This window comes from Belonocnema kinseyi, chromosome 6 (assembly GCF_010883055.1).
Source record: "Belonocnema kinseyi isolate 2016_QV_RU_SX_M_011 chromosome 6, B_treatae_v1, whole genome shotgun sequence".
NCBI lineage: Eukaryota > Metazoa > Arthropoda > Insecta > Hymenoptera > Cynipidae > Belonocnema > Belonocnema kinseyi.
Genome location: NC_046662.1, coordinates 29149181 through 29168372, shown reverse-complemented (window position 1 = coordinate 29168372; position 19192 = coordinate 29149181). Strand labels below are relative to the sequence as shown.

At 29.1% G+C, this 19192-nt stretch overlaps 1 protein-coding gene across 1 annotated transcript in view; it reads right to left on the bottom strand.

Annotated features, from left to right (window-relative positions):
• The window catches only part of LOC117174783, a 103743-nt gene that overhangs the window by 33717 nt on the left and 50834 nt on the right, over window positions 1-19192 (bottom strand). The window contains exons 7-9 of the mRNA XM_033364149.1: window positions 10317-10619; window positions 6233-6796; window positions 3731-4025 (exon numbers count right to left, since the gene is read on the bottom strand). Coding sequence (XP_033220040.1) covers window positions 3731-4025; window positions 6233-6796; window positions 10317-10619 — 1162 coding nt within the window. The remainder of the gene's footprint in view (window positions 1-3730; window positions 4026-6232; window positions 6797-10316; window positions 10620-19192) is intronic.

Genomic DNA, 19192 nt, shown 5'->3' with positions numbered 1-19192 from the left:
GAGGGTAGTCCGTTTAGCGTGCAATCGACCCGGGATACTTATAAAATACTACCATGATTTTTTCAGATTTTTTGGTCCAAACATAAATTAGGCCAAAAACCGGCCTTACCGACCCTCCCCCTTTCTCGACGGACATCTAAAATTTGAGAGAAAATTTAAAGATTCTGATACGTAGGATTTGATAAAAGTCTGTAGTGGATAAGGTTTAATAGAGTTTCAATGAAAAACTGCTGATAGAAAGGTATACGGTTTCCTGACTGACTGAATTTGATAAAAATGTTAGAAATTCGGAAACATAAGATTCGATACAAGATTGGTGCCTTTTGGATTTGACAGAGATTTAATGTGACATTGTTAGTGAAAAAACAATACGATTTATGTATATAAAAAATCGTATAGAAGATGTTATTTTGAATTATTCAATACTGTTGATTACTACTCCATGAACCAGTCATTAACAGTGCTGATTCATTAAAAATGACATCTTTACTTATTAAATGCCCTCGTTAACAGTAAAACATATTAAGGAGAACATTTCATAGAGTTCCAATGAGAAATTTCTGATAAAAAAGGAAACGATTGAGCAAAGGATAGAATTCGATAGAAATATCTGAAATTCTGAAGCATAGGAGTTCATACATTTTTGTTCGGATAAGATTTCATACAGTTTTATTAAGAAACTGTTCATTGGAAAGTATACAATTTCTCAACCGATAAGATTTTGTAGAAATACCCAAGCCTCCGAAAGATAGAATTTGATACAATTCTTGTACTGATGTGACTTAATTGAATTTAAATAAAAATATGATGATAGAAAAGTAAAGGATTTCTAGATGGATACACTGAAAAAAAATAGTTAGTTGAGCCAACTATTGAATTAGTAAGATACCGTACTATTTTATTAGTTGATACAGCTATTTTATTAGTAGGTACACCGATTCCATTAGTTGATGTGGCAATTCAGTTAGTATTAGCTACTAAGTAAATGGTTGTCCCAACTAATAAAATAGCAGTCCCATATCTTACAAACTGAATAGTTGGCCCAACTAACCATTTATGCAGTGTAGAATTTAATAGAAAGGTCTATCAAATGTGCTAAAAGATTATAAATTCTGGGCTTTATTTGATATTATTATATACGATTTTTATTAAATTTACTTATAGAATTTAATTTAAATTCCACGTTTTGATAGATTTTATTTTTTCTCTGGATCGGAAGGCAATCAAATTCTATAATATTATGTTAACTACACGGAAAGAAATGTCAAAAGATTAATTCACGGAACTGCTCTTTGATCTCATTTTAGCATTGGCTCAAGAACTAAGATCTCGGAACCCTTGCTTTTAAAGCAAAGGCTGTTGCTTTGAAAGCAGCTGTTCCGAGATCTTAGTTATTGCGCCAAAGCTAGAATAAGATCAAGGAGCATTTTCATGAATTATTCTCTTGAAATTTCTTTTCGTGTAGACTTAGATGGAATCATTAATAATAAGGAATTATCAATATAAAAATAAGTTAATAATTTACTCAGACGCAGAATATCGCCATTTACCATCTATTAATAAAAAAATATTATGTACTTTTTAGGGTTTCATAGCCTTGGGCAGAAATCCTTATAGTCTCGGTCGGGTATTCATCAAGGGTACTTTCTTCCAAGAAGAGAAAGTAAGGGAAAATAAAGCAAGAGAGAGTGGGGAAAGTGTACGAAAAGGTGTAGAAGAGGAGAATTGGAGAAAAATAAGTGGAAAAAAGTAAGGGAAACAAAAGCAAGTAATAAGAGACATATTAGCAGAAATAATAGAAAAAAATTAAGGAAAATAATGGGAAGGTAGGTAGAGAAAAATAGAGGAAAATAGGTAGGATAAGAATAAATGAAGAGAATGAAGGGGGAATGGGCGTAAGGCGAAGAGTAAAGGGAAGTGACGGAAAACGATTAAAGGGGATGCAAAGGAAATGAGAGGAGGGAAGTAAGGGGGAGACGAGGGGAAATGAGGAGAAGGAATGTAACGTGAGAAAAAAGAAAGGGGAACAGAGGAAAGTAAGGGAAAATAGAGAAAATAAAAATAAATGATAGGGAATAAGGGGGAGTGGACGTAAGGGCAGGAATAGAGGAAAGTAATTAGGAGAGGAAAAATAAGGAAAATGAGGCATGGGGAAGTCGGGAAAGTAATAGAAACTGACGAGGGTTAGTGAGGGGATGAGAAGTGACAGCAGAGGACGTAGGGTAAATATAAAGAAATTTTAAAGGAAAAAGTAAGCGTAGTAAGTGGAAATGTGGTAGAGAGGAAGTAGGGGAAATAAGCAGGAATAAAGAGAGGGGAAGTATGTAAATAATAAAAAAGAAATTAGGGGAAAAAATGTGAGAAGTGCCGCAAATAATGAGAAGAAAAGTAGAGGAAAGTAAGGAAAAATAGGGAGAAGAAGAAGAAATGATGGGGAATAAGAAGTAGTGGACGTAAGGAGAGGAGTAGCGAGAAGTGACCGAAAATGATAAAAGAAGAAGTATAGGAAATTAGGAGAGGGAAAATATAGGAAATAAGGGTTTGGGAGATCAAGAAAAAGAGGGGGAAATAAAGGGGAGAGAAAGTAACGTCATTGCTGATGAGAAATGAGAAAAGGGCAAATAAAGGAATTAAAGGTAAATAGGGGAAATGGAGGAAGCGAAAGTAAGAGGAAAGGCAAAGAAGTAATAAAAGTGTAGGGAGGAAAAGTACTAGAAATAAGGGGTAATGACGGAAGTAGAAATGAGGAAAAATTATGGAGAAAAGGCAAGGGGCATTTTGGGAAGTAAAAGAAAAGTAATAGGAAATTATGGGAGGGGGATTGAGTGGACCGGAAGTTACGAAAAAGGACGTAGGGAATAGATAAGGATTTTAAGGGAGGGTAATTATTAGTAGTGAGGGGAAATGAGGGAGAGGGGTTTCGGGTAAGCAAGGAGGAATATATGAGGTGAAGTAGGAAAGTGAGGGAAAGAAAGTAGAGACAATGCAAAAAAGAGAGAAGGTGAAGTATATAAATTGAGGGGTCAAAGCAAGGGTAATTTGGGGAAGTGACGTTAAAACAGGAAAGGGGAAGTAGGAAAATTAATGGAAAATAATCGATGGGTGAGTGAGGGAACAGTAAGCTACAGCAGAGGGCGTAGGAAAAATATGAGGCAATTATGAGAGGGGAATTAAGAATGGTGAGTGGAAATAATGGAGAGGGAACATAGGAGAAGGAAAAAGAAACAAGTGAAGAGAAACTAGGGGAAAAGGCAAGGGTGAGAAATGGGAGGATATGTGAGTGAAGTCAGAAGTAAAAAGAAAGAGTAATTGGGTAGGTAACAGGGAATGTCAAGAGGAGAAGTAAGAAAAGTGATGAGAAATAATAGAAGAGGAGTAAGAGGAAATGAGGTGGAGCTAGGGAATGGTAAGTTACAGGAGGAGACGTAGGGAAAGTGAGTGGAAATAAGGGGTAGAGATTTGAAGGAAATTGAGAATGGGAAATTACAGAAGGTGATGAAACATAAAGAGGTATGAATGGAGAGGAATTAGAAGTAATAAGGGTCGGGAAGGCATGAGAAGAGAAGGGAAATTAGGCAAGGGTAGCATGGGAAGTGGTTTGAAGTGTGGGGAGAGGAACTGGGGTTGACGAAGGGAATGTGATCAAAGAAGGTGTGGGAAGATGTGGGATGGGGAGGTTTAAGAAACTAAATTAAAATATTCATAGAAATAATTCAGAATAAGCACTTACCAGGTATGATTGGCGGAAAAGGACTTCTCAGAGATATTTCACCACTGGAGCCTCTGAGTCTTCGATCTTCCAGTCTAGTGGCACATGTCTGATCACCAGCTTCAGCTCCCGCGACAAAACGAAATTCACCCTCGAAGTAAAAATCTCTATAATCTTGGGTGACGTTCATATGAGTCACTACGAATTTAAGTTCTACTATGTTGGAGGTCAGTGTCCTCAAAATGACCTTTTCGCTAATGTTTGAACATAAACAATCCCTTCCAAGCTCCACTTCTTGCCAAGGATGTTCCGATATCTGTGTTAAAAATTTGAACATTCAATTTAACCATTCAGTTGCAAAAAAATTTCTTTAGACAGTAAACCCCGGGATATCAAACCGATGCCTATAAGTTTCACATTTAAATTCAGTCAAAATGATACACTGTTGCTAGTTATTTTAGGCTATAAATCTCTGTAGTTAAATTTAAAAAAAAATGTAACCAAAAATGGGACTCACACAAAGATTCTTTGCAAAAAAAAAAAACAAATATCAAACAAATTATTGAAATTCCGAGCCAAAAGGATAATTTTCTAAAAAAAAACAGTTAAACTTTTAACTTCATAAGATTAATGTTTATGAAAATAATTAAATTTTCAAACAAAGAGATGAATTTTCAAGTAAAATTATGAGTCTTCAACAACAAAAAACGATTTTTTAACAAAGGAGTTCAACCTTCAACTAAATTCTTTAATATTTAATAAAAAAAGATTAAGTTTCAACGAAAAGAGATGAATTTTGAAAAGAGAAAAATTTTCATCAAAAGATTTAAATGTTCAACCAATGAAAAACAAAGATTCTTTTGCCAAAAGAGAAAAAAAATGTCAAACAAATTATGGAATTTTCAAGCTAAAGAGGCGAATTTTCTATAAAATAATTAAATTTTCGATCTGTAGACGTGAATTTTCATTAAAAAGATCTTTTTTAATCAAAAAAAAAAATGAATTTTCAACCTACATAGTTCAATTAAAAAAATATATATTTGAACTCAAATCATAAATCTTCAACTGTTAAAGACAAATTTTCTAATTGAAAAAATTTATTTTCCACCAAGAAATCGAATGAAAAAAAAAACAAAATTTTCAAAGAAAAGTTCAATTTTTACAATTTTTAACCAAACGTATGAATTTGCAACTAGGAAAATTATTTTTTATTGCCAACGACGATTTAGATTTTTAACCAAAAAGATGAAATTGTTACAGAATAGATGAATTTTTAAACTGAAATGGAAATTTTTTAGCAAAAGAGTTGAGTTTTCAGTCAAGAAAGATTTTTCAGCTGAGAAAAAGTATTCAACGATATTGTTGATTTTTTTAACCAAAAACGTAATTTTGTACGAAGTAGTTGAATTTTGGACTGTGTAACTAAACTTATTAATTTGAACAATATATTCAAATCTTTACCCAGAAGAGATGAGTTTTTAACTAAAATATAAGAGTAGACTTTTTATCTAAAAGGAATTAACGTTCAACCAAAAATAGTTAGATATTTAACCAAAAATAATAAATTTAACAAAAATAGTAGAATTTTCGACACGCAAATATGAACCGAAAAGGTACATTTTTTACAAAAAATATGATAGTACACCTTTTGAACAAAAAGGATTAATTTTTCACTAAAAATAGTTAAATTTTCAAATGAAAAAGATAAGTTTTCATTAAAATAAGAAAAAGTGAAATTTCCAGTGAAAAATTTAATTTTGAATCAAAAAGACAAATTTGAAACCAAATATTGGAATTTTTATCTGAAAAGATAAATTGTTAACCAAAATAGAATAGTCTAGTTTCCAAGTAAATAAAATAATGCGTATTAGAAATAAATAAATTTCCAATAGAACAGTTAGATTTTCTTGTTAAGAAATGTATTTTTTGACTACAATTACGGATTCTCAATTCAAAAAGTGAACTATTAACAAAAGAGTTTAATTTTTAACATCATCAAAAAAAAAATTAAATTTTCCACTAAAAGAATTAATTTTCTACCAAAAAAGACAAATTTTCAACAAAGCGCATGTATTTTAAACCAAATTGTAAAATTATAAAATAAAAACGATTAATTTTCAATTAATGATAGAAAAATTGAATTACCAGTTAAATACCTTAATCTTTAATGAAAGAAAAATGAAAAAATTTTTAACGAAATACTTACATTTTCAACTAAAATCAGTGAATCTCTAAAAAAATTCCTAAATTTTCTTCAAAATATTTAAATTTTCAACCAATAGTTGAATTTGTAAACAGGAAGATGAAATTTTGTACAAAAAGAGACGAGATTTCCACATAAGAGTTGAATTTGTATCATGTATGAATGTATGAATTTGTCAAAACTTGATTTTTCGTTCAAAATATCTACAATATTTCTTTAAAAATTCAGTTCTGAAATTTCAATTGCTTATCATTTTGATCCGATTTCGGGTTCACATTAATCAACTGGTATTTCCTGTGAAACTAATATTTATAACAAACCTGCAGTTCGGCAATGCCATTTTTCTTCGGCTTCCCTCTATCACGATTGCAAGCCCACCGATCAACCAAAGGATCAACATAGGATTTGCACTGTTTGTCGCCGAAGGATGCCCGGAGAATGGAGAGCTCGATTCTTTGCTCAGGCTCAGCCTCAAACCTATAAACACAGCTGAGGTTCTGGGCTCCACCTCGTCCATAGAAGAAAACACTTTTGGGTGAAGTGAACTTTCCAGATTTTGAGGAGGAGGACAAAGAAGTGGCCTGCCAGGAAGATGAGGAGGAGGAGGATGAGGAAGAGGAGGAGGAGGAGGGAAAGGACGAAGATGTGAATACGTGATTGCATGACATCGATTCGTGGACGAATTCGTATCGTAGAACAAAGCTCACAGGATACAGGGCACTACCTTGCCTCAGGATATGCTCTAGAGTCAGATCCCTTCCGGAGGAAACGTAACTCTCCGCGAGACTGCAAGGTCGAGTGTGGCGACTGCTGTTCCGCAGAAGGCTGTGATCACAGAGTCGTGGGACGTCGTACTTGCAAAATTCACCCATCAGGGTGACGTTCTGAAAATACAATGATGAATTGCATTCAGAAGTGCAATTGAAGATCACTTTTTCTAAACGTCTTCAAAGGATCTCACAAGATTCAAGGGATTTTATGGGATCCTCAATTATTACATAGGACGCAGGGGATTTAAAAGTTTCTATCAATTTCTATAGAGTTCTATAGATTTTAAGTAAGAGGAACGGATGGGTGGAAAGGTAGAGGAAGTGAATGAGGAATGAGGGAAAGTCAGGTGAAGTGAGGGGGAATGATGTACAAGAAAAATGAGACGAAGAAAAAGTGAGCAGAGGAAACAGAGAGTCTGATGGAAAATGAGGTATATGGATAGGAGAATCGAGGGGAAAGTATGAAAGAGAAGGAAGGGAAATTAGGGGTAGTGAGTATAAAAAGTGAGAAGAATGAAAAGAATCGGAGGTGTGGAGAGTAAGAGAAAATAATGGCGGGGGAAGTAGAGGAAATGGAGCGAGGGACAGTTCGATAAAATGATGGGAGGGTAATTATGTGTGCAGGTATGTTTATACGATGGAAAATGAGGGGTAGGGGTATAAGAAGGTATGGTAAATTATAAGAGCAGAAGAAGGGAAATTAGAGAAGGAAGAGAAGAAGAAATTAGGGTTTGTCAGTACAAGAATTAAAAAGGAATGAAGGGGGTCGGAAGTAGGGAGTGTGATGAAAAATAAAGAGAGCAGAACAAGGGAAGTTAGAGGTAATGCTGGGGGGAGGGGGAGGAAAGAAGGTGAAATTGAGCAAGGGAAAATTTGAGAAAATGATGGGATAGGAAGTAGAGAAAGTGAGAAAGTAGGTGAAATTACGGAAAATGATAAAAGAGGGAATGAGAGAATGGGTAGTGACGAGAGGAGATGTAGAGAAAATAAGGGGCAATTATGGAAGGGAACATTGAAAAAGTAAAGAAGGGTAACTAAGGAAATTAAACGGAAATTCTGGGGTAGGGTAAGTAAGGGAAAATTTAGGGTGAATTAGAGGAAGTTAAAGACAAGGAAGTAAGAAAAACTTTTTTTTCTTTTAAGAATTTTCAAAATTTTAAGGGATTTAAAAGAATTTTGTAGGATTTCCATAGGTTTTAAGTGAGAAGAAATTATGGGAGGCAGAGGAAATTATGGGAGGTAGAGAAAGTGAGAGGAAGTGAGGGGAAATTTTGGGAGGGAAGGTAAAGGAAGCAAAAAGAAATGATGGTGCAATGTGAGGGGAAAGCAGAGAAAGTTTGAGGAAATAACTGGAGAGGAAGTAGGGGAAGTGAGAGGAGTAAAGCTCGGGAAGGGATATTTCCAAAATTTTATGAGACTTCAAAGAACTTTGTTGGTTATTTAATTTATTTCGCATTTTTCAACATAGAAAATTTTTCCATGTAGTGTGGTAAATTATTTTCTAACCTAAAGAATGATAATAGAATCGAAAATAATTCATTTAAACAACAATTATTATTGTTATAAACATTTAACTTATATCGCATTTTTAAACATAACAACTTTTTATTTTTTCAAAACAAAAAATTAGTCCTTGTAAGTAGAAAACGAAATTTGTAGTTTAAACTCATATTTTATGTTTGAAAATTTAACTGGTTGAGATTTTTCTCTATCTGGACTAAAAACCTTGGTTAAAAATTCAACTCTTTTGTTAAAATTCATCCTTTTCGTTTGAAAATTTCTTTTTTGTTTTGTTTTTAATTTCATCTGTATTGGTGAAAACTGCAACTAATTAGTAGAGAATTACTCCGTTTTAATTAAAGGTTTAACTATTTATTTAAAATTCTTCTATTTTGGTTGAACTCAACTGTTATTAATGTAAAATAAAAAACTTTTTGGTTAAAATATCAACTATTACAGTTTTTGTTGAAAATTCAAATATTGAAATGAAAAATTAATTAATTTGGTCAAAAACTCGACTACTTGGTTAAAAGTTGAACAACTTTGTTAAAAATGCATTGTTTCTTCTCTCAATATTCATCTGTCTTCTTGAAAATTTATTTTGTTGCTTCAAAATTGAAACACGTTGTTGAAAGTTGACTTGCTTCTTTAAATTGTTTTTGTTTTGTTTGAACATTTATTAAGGTAGTTGAAAATTTATTTCTTTGGTTGGAAATTTAACTATTTTGTTAAATTTTTTTTTGGTTCGAATTAGTTTTTAAACCTAAAACTGATCTATTCTATTTTTAGTTAAAAATTCAACTATTTGGACAAAAAATCATCTTCTTTAGTTGAAATTAAAATTGTGGTCTTTAAAATTCATATGTAATGATGGAAATCTGATCATTTTTGTTAAGAATTTAACATTTCGGGTAAATTTTTTTAAAATTGAAATTTAAGTTTTTTAAATAAAATTTTACTTTTGTATTTATGGTTCAAACTGATCTTTTTTGTTGACAATTGATCCTTTTTGATAGAAAAATGTTGAAAAAACTTGTTTTAAACTTTAACTACCTTGCTGAAAATTCGTTTTTCGTTGTTCTTAGAAGAAAAAAAAATTTCACTTAAAATTTAATTGTCACATATTTTGTTAAAAATGATCCTTTTTATCTAGAAATTACTTTTTTTTAAATTAAAATTCAACTATTCTATTATTTGTTGAAAACTGAACTATTTGGATGGCAAATTGTATTTTTTAGTTTACAATGAAACGTTTTTTAACTCCGTCTTTTTTGACGGAAAGTTCAACTTCTCGGTCAAAAATTCAGCATTTTGAGTAAAAATTGGTTGTTTTTTTTTTTTTAATTGAAAGTTAATTTATTCAACTAAAATTTACAATTTGAATTCCTGGTGCAAATTAGATCTTTAGTTAAATATTGAACTTTTTTAGTTAAAAAAATCTTGAAAAAACTTGTTTGAAAGTTGAACCATTTTGTTAAAAATACGTTCTTTTTAAAATAATTTTCTTTTCTGTAAATTTAAATGTTCTATTTCCTGTTGAACACTCACCTTTTTAGTTAAAAGTTAAGCTTTTTTAGTTTAAAATTTGTGTAGAAACTTGTTTAAAGTTGGACTATGTTGTTGACAATTTGTTTTTGGTCGGTTAACAAGTTTTTTCACAAAAATTTTTTCTTTTTTAGTTTAAATTTCTGGATCAAAATAATTTTTTTCAATTTCTTCAGTTTTTCTTTCAATTTATTTTTTCATTTAACAAATTTTTTTACTCAGCATTTAAATGTCTCATTTTTTATTAAAAATTAAATTTTTAAGTTGAAAATTCAACTACTTGGTAGAAAGTTGGACTAAATGGCAAACCTTTGTGTGCCAATTGGGTTTTAAGAATAAAAGAAGTAACTTCTTAAAGAAAAACAACGTTTACGTCAAAAAATGCAAAATAAGTGAATTTGTTTATAAAAATTATTAAATACAAAAACCGATGTTTGTGTAAAATGGTTTTTCTGGGTTTCCTGAATATAAGACGTTCTCTAAAAGTGCTCTTCAATTGGACCTTCTGATTTTGGGACTTACAAGTGTGGGATTTAAAATTTTAGGAAAAATTTTTTTACAGAAAAATGTACTTTATATTTTCATTTACCTTTCGACTAGTCGGTTTGTCCGTCGAATGATCGCCGTTCCAAATAAGCAACTTAGCATTGCACTCTGTGGGATTGTCAATGCTCGCTGCGGGATCAATTGTAGCTGCATAATATTTAATAAAAGATATCCAAACGATTTCATTTGGTTTTCCTTGAAAGTGATAACGGCAGGTTGTATTTGGGGGCAAAGAGTGCTTCGGATTTTCTAAAGTACCCGAGGGATTTTCAAAACTTGATATAAAAAAATCGCAATTTTCACTCTCCTTCACGAAACTCCTGGACTTTTCATCAACAAAGAGGACCTGAAAAAAGAATAATCTTTCGATATAATATGTTTTCACTTATAAAATCGATTTCTTTAGATCACAAAGGAACCCCAGTGGGCACAAAATTTAGCGACGTCTTTATGACATCGTTACGACATCTTTACGACATCTTTACGACATTTTTACGACATCTTATGTCCATGTCGTTTCGGTGTCTTTGCGATATATTAAAGACATCGTCAGATCATACGACTTATTTACAATATCGTAAAGACACCTTAACGACATGGACATAGGATGTCATAAAGTTGTCCTAAAGATGTAACGATGTCGTAAGGACGTCGCCAAACTTCGTGCCCACTGGGACCGTACTTTAAATTTCTTTATTTCAAACAAAAAGTGACTTTCCTACAATAAAAGATGACTTTTTAACAAAATACTTGAGTTTTCAAGAAATAATTAAATTTTCAACCAAATAATTGATTTTTCAACCTTAAAAGATGAACTCCTAAATAAAAAGTATAATAGTTAATATTTCAAACAAAAAATATGAGATTGTATTTAAAAAATTTAATCTTAAAACCAAAAAGAGGCATTTTCAACAAATACAGATTTTTCAATCAGGACACACAAAAAAGTTCATCTAAATTATTATACCCTTAACCCAAAAGACGAATTTTCTGTACAAAAATTGGATTTTCAATCAGAAAATACAAATGTTCAGGAAAAAAATTACTATACAACAAAATAGTCAAATTTTCCGCCAAAGAGATAAACATTCCCTCACGAAAACAAATTTTGAATAAGATAGTTCAATATCCAGCCGAAAAGATAAATTTTCATTTAAAAATATGAATCTTAAATAAAAAATTCTTAACAAAGTTGTCCAATTAAAATTTTCAAATAAAATAGCTAAATCCTATGGCAATGAAGATTAATTTTGAACCAAATATTTGCAGTTTTAACCAAATGAGTTTTTAAGATATTTACTAAATTTTTAATCAAACCGTTGTATTTTTATCAAGGAAAGATGAAATTTCTACTAAAATAGATGAACTACGAAATAAACAAAAAAATGATACAAAATTTCAATGAAAAAAAATTTGAATTTTAAACAAGACAGTTCAGTTTTTATCAAAAAAGTATCAAATTTATACTGAAAGAAATGAATTTTTGAATAAGAAGGACAAATTAACAAAAAAAATATTTTTAATTTTCATAAAAAAAAGATTTTAGTTTAACTTTTTAATTTCAAAATATGAGTTTCAAACAAGAGACAAATCTTTTACGTCCATAATTGAATTCTCAACCCAAAAGGATGACTTTCTTTAACAAGTTTCTTAAATTTTCAACAAAAAAGTAGAAAATTCTAACAAAAAAGATGACTTTTTAACAAAATTGTTGAATTTTCAACCAAACAGTAGCGTTTTTATCAAAGAAAGCTAAAATTTCTACTAAATCAAGGAAGTTTTTAAACCAAGAAGACAAAATTTCGAAACACATTTTTGGATTTTCATTTTAAAAAATTTTTAGTTTTATTTTTCAACATTAAAATATGATTTTTAATCAAAAAGTAAATTTGCTACGAAGGCATTCGATTTTTAAACTTAAAAAGACGAATTTTCAACAAAACAGTTGATTTTAAACCAAGAATGATGACTTTTCAACAAAATTGGTGAATTTTGAACCAAATAGTAGATGACATTTCTTTCCAAAATAAATGAATTTTTAAATCAGAAGAAAAATTTTTAAATTTCATTCGAAGATTTTTATTTGATTTTTCAACACCAAAATATGAGCTTAAAACAAAAAATAAATTTCCAGGAGGGTACTTGAATTTTTAACCCAAATAGACGAATTTCCACCAAACAGTTGAATTTTTATTAAAGAAATATTAAATTTCTACTGAAAAAATGAATTTTCAAATCAAAAAGACAAATTTTTGAACAAAAAAAGTATATATGTAAATTTTCATACGAAAAAGAATTTATTTTTAGTTTTTAACTTGAAAATATGAAATTTCTATTAAAACGAATAAATTTTGAATTCAGAAAGAAAATGTTCAAAAATGAATGTTTTGCATTTTCAAACAGAAAACATCCCACATGACTTTTCAACACCAACATATGAATTTTAATTAAAAACACGAATTTTCAACAAAACAGTTCAACTTTCAATCAAGAAACATGAATTTTTTTTAAATATTTAAATTTTCAAACAAACAATAAAATTTATAACTGAAAAATAATCTCCAGGAGAAAGCAACAACAAAAAATATATAAATGCATTATATCAGGGTTATAGCGGAACTTCATTTAAAAGATTCTCCTATTTTTCCCTTATCAAGTTTTCAGTTTCCGTGGCCATTAATATTTAAAAACCGTAACATTTTTCACCTAGAATCTTTCAAAAAATCAATGAAAAAATTTGTAATTGAATTTTTATGTTGTTCAAGTGCCTTAATTAACGTTTTTGGGTGAGTTAATAATTTTTCAGGGCTGAAGATTTTGATAATTTGGTGTTACATGAAATTTTATACTAGTAAAATCTACTTTTGAATTTATAGGGACCTTATTAGCTCCAGTTTTTTAAAAATTCAATTTATAATTGAAGCTTTTAATTAAACGATAGAATGGCTCCTTTATTTGATGTCCCTATATTTATGGGTAGGAGAATGAAGGAGGAAGGAAATAATTTTATTATGGAATACTATGGATGAAACTTCTAAAGGACAACAGGCAGTTCATCTCATCTAATTCAATCGATAAGTACTGTAGTCACAAAGTAACCCCCAGGAATAAATTTTATCTTTAAATCGGATAAAAATGCTGCAGCGCATTTATTTGACGAAAGATAAAATTTATCTGACTAGATATAAAATTTATCTTACGTCAGATAAACTTTATCTTTAGTCGGATAAATATTATCTTTCATCAGATAAATTTTATCTTTGATCAGATAAACGTGCTGTAGTGTTTTTATAAAATTTAAAGATCAAATTTATTTTTAGGGTTTACTGTGATATTGTTCTTAATTTCAAAAGTTATCAGAACTATCGCTTAGAACATTTTAAGTAGTAGAGGTCAATTTTGAGTCCGCCAACAATCTTTAAATAAGTACAGCATAAATTACTATGAGATCTTTCTATTTTCTTCTAGAAATTATAAAAATTGAAAATCTTATGTTCAGAGTGAAATTTTTTTGCTATTATGTGTATAATAGGGTGTTCTAATTTTATACCTTATAAAAATTCTACTATCGATTCTTAATGAACGATCACGTCAATTTGTTCATTTTCCGGAAAAATAAATTCTATTATTTCCATTATATTTCAAAAGCTCGGTTTTTGGAAAAATGGGAAAAAGAAGTACTTATGAATAACCTTTTATGTAAAATTGAATGCTTATGACGGATTTTTTAAAACTTTTTTAACATGAATAAATTCTTGTAAAGAAGATTAATGTTATTATCATATTTAATCCAATGTCGAGCACTCAGAATTCCTAAGGCTTCAACTCAAAATATAATGCATTGTCATCAGAAAAATAATTAAATTTACAACCAAAGCAGATTTTTTGCCAAAAGTAGATGAGTTGTCAATTGCAAAAAAAATTTTATTCCAATAAAAAAAATTAATTTTTGAATAAACAGTTTCAGCTACAAGCAACAAGTTGAATTTTAAAGTAAAAAAAAGAATTTTCAACGAAATATTTTGACGTTTAACAAAGTAGTTAAATTTTCAAGCCAAAAAGACGAATTTTTCAGAACGCAGTTGAATTTCAGTATAAAAGATTAATTTTGTACCAAAAGACAAATTTTTAACGTCGTTTTCAACTACTTGAATTAAACGAAAAATAGCCAATTGTTAATTGGCTGCAAAAGTTGTCGACAAAGAACATTAAAATCAAATTATTTAAAACAATTTATCTGGTCAAAACTATAACATCAGAAATATAAATCATCACAAAATAGTTAAATTTTCAAACCAAAAAAAAAACATATTTTTGTAGAGAACAGTTAAACTTTCAAACAAGAAAGATCACTTTTCTACTATAAAAGATCAATTTTGTACCAGAAGACAAATTTTCAACGTCGTTTTCAACCAATTGATTTAAACGAAAAATAGCCAATTGTTAACAGAATACATACATTTTTTACTAATTGATTAATTTTTCAAACAGAAAAAATGAGTTTTTAACCAAATAGTAATATTTTCAACCATACAGATAAATTTTCTACCGCGAAGATTAGACCAGCAGAAATGAAGAATTGTTTTTTTAGTAAAATTGTCGAATCTAGAAGCGAAACAAATTATTTTGTTGCTAAACAGTTGTATTTTCAAACAAGACGGATGATTTTTAAACTAAGAAGATTAGTTTTTTACCATTAAAGCCTTTTTTGTCAACAAAATACATTAAATTAATTCTCAAGCAAAAAAATATGAATTTTCAACCTAATAGTTGCATCATCCATCAAAACATATTATTATTCTCAATTATTGCCAACCAAGAAAATAATTTTTCTACCAAAAAAGATCAATTTTCAATCAAATACGTGCATTTTCAGTCTAATAAAAAAAGTTATTATTTTTCGAGATAAGTAATACACATGATGAAATTATGTTCTTATTCTAGATATAATACTATAATTGTTTAAACAATAAGTATTTTTTTAAACTAAAATTTTATCCATCTTTCCTATGAAAATCAGCAAGTAATACTAATTCTTTAAATAATTATAAACTGTCTGCGCCAATAATATCACTCTTAACATTCTTTACCTGTGAGATTGATTTTAGAGAATAAAATTGTTTAAACAAATGAAATTTTCGAAATAAATGCAAAATAATTCCAAAAAATAAATAATATTTACAAGCTTCGAATTTTCTGTCATTAAATCCAGGAAAACAAACTTTTTACGACCAACTGTATCAACTATATCATTTATTCCCAAAAATAAAAAACTTTTTACAATTTACACTTAAAAATGATTTTAACTATAAAAAACCTGTTAAAAAATACTTGGAATCGTTTTGCCTGACAAAAAAATATATAATTAATTTATAAAGAAATTCAAAAAATAACTCTCGAGCATAACTGGTACATAAAACTAATATTTTAAATTTTTTGGTATTTTCCGGGTAGAATACAAAGGGGCTGGCGGGTAAAAATGAACATTTATTTGATGAAAATTATTTATTTAACATACCTAAAAGTTGACTAACCTTTGATTTACAAAAAGTTAATGAAAAAAACACCATTTTTACGAAAACCGAGCTTTGCCCGTTCAAAACATCTCAATTTCAAAAGCTTAAAGGCACGGTTTAATGTTGACAGTTTAAAAATAAAAAGGCAATTTCTATTTTCGGAAGATAAACAAATTGGGGGATCAATAAACAAAAATTGAAAGACTAATTTTCAGACAACCCTAGCCTATAAGTTAATTAGAACAATCATAGTATTTTTTATAGATTTATAAAGTTTGGGCTTATATAATAGATTTTAACTAGTAAAGGTCAATTTCAATCAGAATATAATCTTAAATCAGCGAGTTTAGCCTATTTATGAATTAGACCATCAAAAAGACAAAGTTTAAAAAAAATTACATTTAGACAAGTGGAATTGATATTGTAGATTTTAAGTAGTATAACTCCGTGTTAAGTCAGAAAATAATCTTTAGACAGTAGCAGTATCAGTGGAAAAAGACCTTTATATTGTATTCTAGAAACTATTAAAAGTAAACCATTTTAACGCTTAAAGTAAAAAAATTTTTAATCGAATAGTTCTTAGATAGTTTAACTTCAAAATTCCTCAAGAAATATTTTAAATGAAAATTTTCTTCATTAAGTAAGCCGCTTTTTTCAAAAGATTTTTTTAGAAACTGCAAATTCAACATTGATACGGCGAATAATTTGTAAACCTGGAAGGTTTGCTTTCGGAATAAAATTTCTGAAATTTATTTAAGTTTGCACCCATGTATTTATAAGTCTACACCGGCAACGTGAGGTCTTTTAATATTCGGAAAAGTTCGATTTTTATTGCAGACTGTAAGTGGTATGTGTTAGTTTACAATCAGACAACAATTTTGAAACATCGACAGTATCAGTGACTAAAAGATCTTTCTAATTTATTCCAGAATTTATAAAAAATAAACAATTTTTAATGTTGATAGTGCCAATTTTCAGACCTAAATAGTACAATTTTTTTAAAAGACAGTTTTACAAAATTCCAAATTTAAAATTTGCCCGGAGAATCATATTTAATAGCAAAGGTTTTTTTAGACATACATTTTATTTAGTTATTTGGATTTTAACTTATATATATATATGCATTAGTTTATACCCACAACATTGGTTCTTCAAATTTAAGAAATTTAAATGAGATTAAAATCAAATTTGAAATCCTATTGAACGTCCAATAATGAAGTTAATCCGCAGGATTCCCGAAAATACAACCAAGAATCCAACAAACAAATTTGGTCCACCACCATACAAAGCGCAAATTTTCTTAATGAAATACTCGCATTTTTTAAAGTGATTATTAGAAATTTTAACTCAAAAACCCTAAACGTAGTTTTTAAGTAGTGAATGTCGATTTCAAGTCAGACGACTATTTTTTTCATTCTAAAAAATATTAAAACTGCAAATTTTCCAATTTTTAAAATAAAAATTTTCTAAATGAAATAATAGCATTTTTTTAAAAGAAATTCTTAGAATTTTCAACTTCGAAATTGCCCCGGGGACTCATCTTTGAACCGAGAGTGTTTCTTTCGGTTAGAGATATCTGCAATTTATTCAGGCTAATGTCCACGAAGGTGGTTGAGATTCCTCTCAAATAAAAGAATGCGCTTTTTTTAATATATATATATACATTTAGAGGCTCTGCAAACCCCATGAAGTTTTATACGTATTTCCCATAAAACAAGTTTTTTTAATTTTATGCAGAATTTTCAGTATCAGATGAATCGAGTTGAAACTGTACATTTTTGTCCAAAATTAGACATAGAACACGAATCTGAACTTACTTTTTAGATGTTTAAATACATTGTTTAAAAAATTTATCATTGCTATTCGAAATTTTCTCTTGGAATAGATTTAGAAAGTTACAGTTTTTCTCAAATTTGTCACTTTTTGTCCACTTTTCAATTTTAGCCAGTTAGTAATTAATTAATTTAAATAAAAATGATTGTTTATAAATTTCTTCTCATATAGTCATACAAAAACTTGCGTTTTTCCAGAAATGTTCTACTTTTTGGTAACATTTCACTAAAGGCGTGGAAATAATTAATTAAGTTTAACAAACCTAGTTGTTTAAACAAACTATTGTTGTTTATAACTATTTTCTTCTTATAGTTTTTTTCTTATTTATTATTGTTCATAATTATCTTCTCTTGGAGTAATGCTAAAAGTAACGAATTTTTTGCAATTTTCTGCTTTCCCTTGACTTTTTGGTTAGGAACTAATAATAAATATTAATATTTACATTTATGTAAACAAAAAGGCACTCAGTAATTTCTTCGAAGAAAGTTTACGTTAAATATGATCCATATAGAAAATTTAAATAATATTTCCTATAGCTGTTTTATTTTTAAAAAATATGGTATATATTCTCACCAAAAAAATGAATAAAATTTTTAACATATTATTAAAAAGATCGGTAATTTAAAACTAAGTAACTAACTCTCTCTGTACCAATTAAATTCTTACCTAGAACATTTAATCTTTATTTTCAACAAAAAGCGAATTTTAAGGTTTTTTCACTTCAATTTTTTCCTTTGCGATTGAAAATGATATTAAAAATTATTATCGAGTTTTTCTTTTATTTAGCCTCCCCATACCTCTAGATTGCATTTTTTATTATTTTTTTAAATTGAAAATAGTTTTATACTCATTATCCAAAGACGATTTTCAAAAGCCATGAAATATGAACTTCCAAGTTCTTGATTGATTCATTTGAAATTGATTGAACTTTTTCTAATGAAACTCATTTTCTTGAATTTCAGAAAATCAATATCTTGTTTTTAAGTTCTTCTTTTTCGTTTAATCTGAAAAATGCACTTTATATATTGATCCGCAGTCGAGTTTTTTTAATTGTCTTTTGTTTTATCTTCAAATAGTGATAACCAATGATAAATAACAAAGTGTGAAGAATAATTGATTCGTTTAAAAGTGCCTCGTCTTAACGGAAAAGTTAATATCTTAAAAATTTTAAAAACCAAAACCGCGAATTTTCAACTCTATTCTTGAAGAAAAATTATGAGAAAAAAACTGATGAATCCTTTTATCAATTTAATTTGACATATAATTAGCAGTTTAAAGTAGTATTTTATGTATAAGAAACAGTGGGCACTAAAAAAACGAAGAAAATTATACTCAGCGTCAAAAACTCTATGGCTAGTTTTATAGGCAAATATTGAGTTTCAACTGGATTTGCTAAATATTGAGGATTCAAAATAAAATGTACAAAAACCTCTTTTTTATGATAAATAATGGTTGAACCTGCGGAATTTGCTAAAACGGTGTTAACTAGGGTGGTCCAAAATTGCACTGGACAGTTTTTTTTCTCGCATATTTATGGAAACAGGTCGGAAATTTGTTCGAATTAACAAAG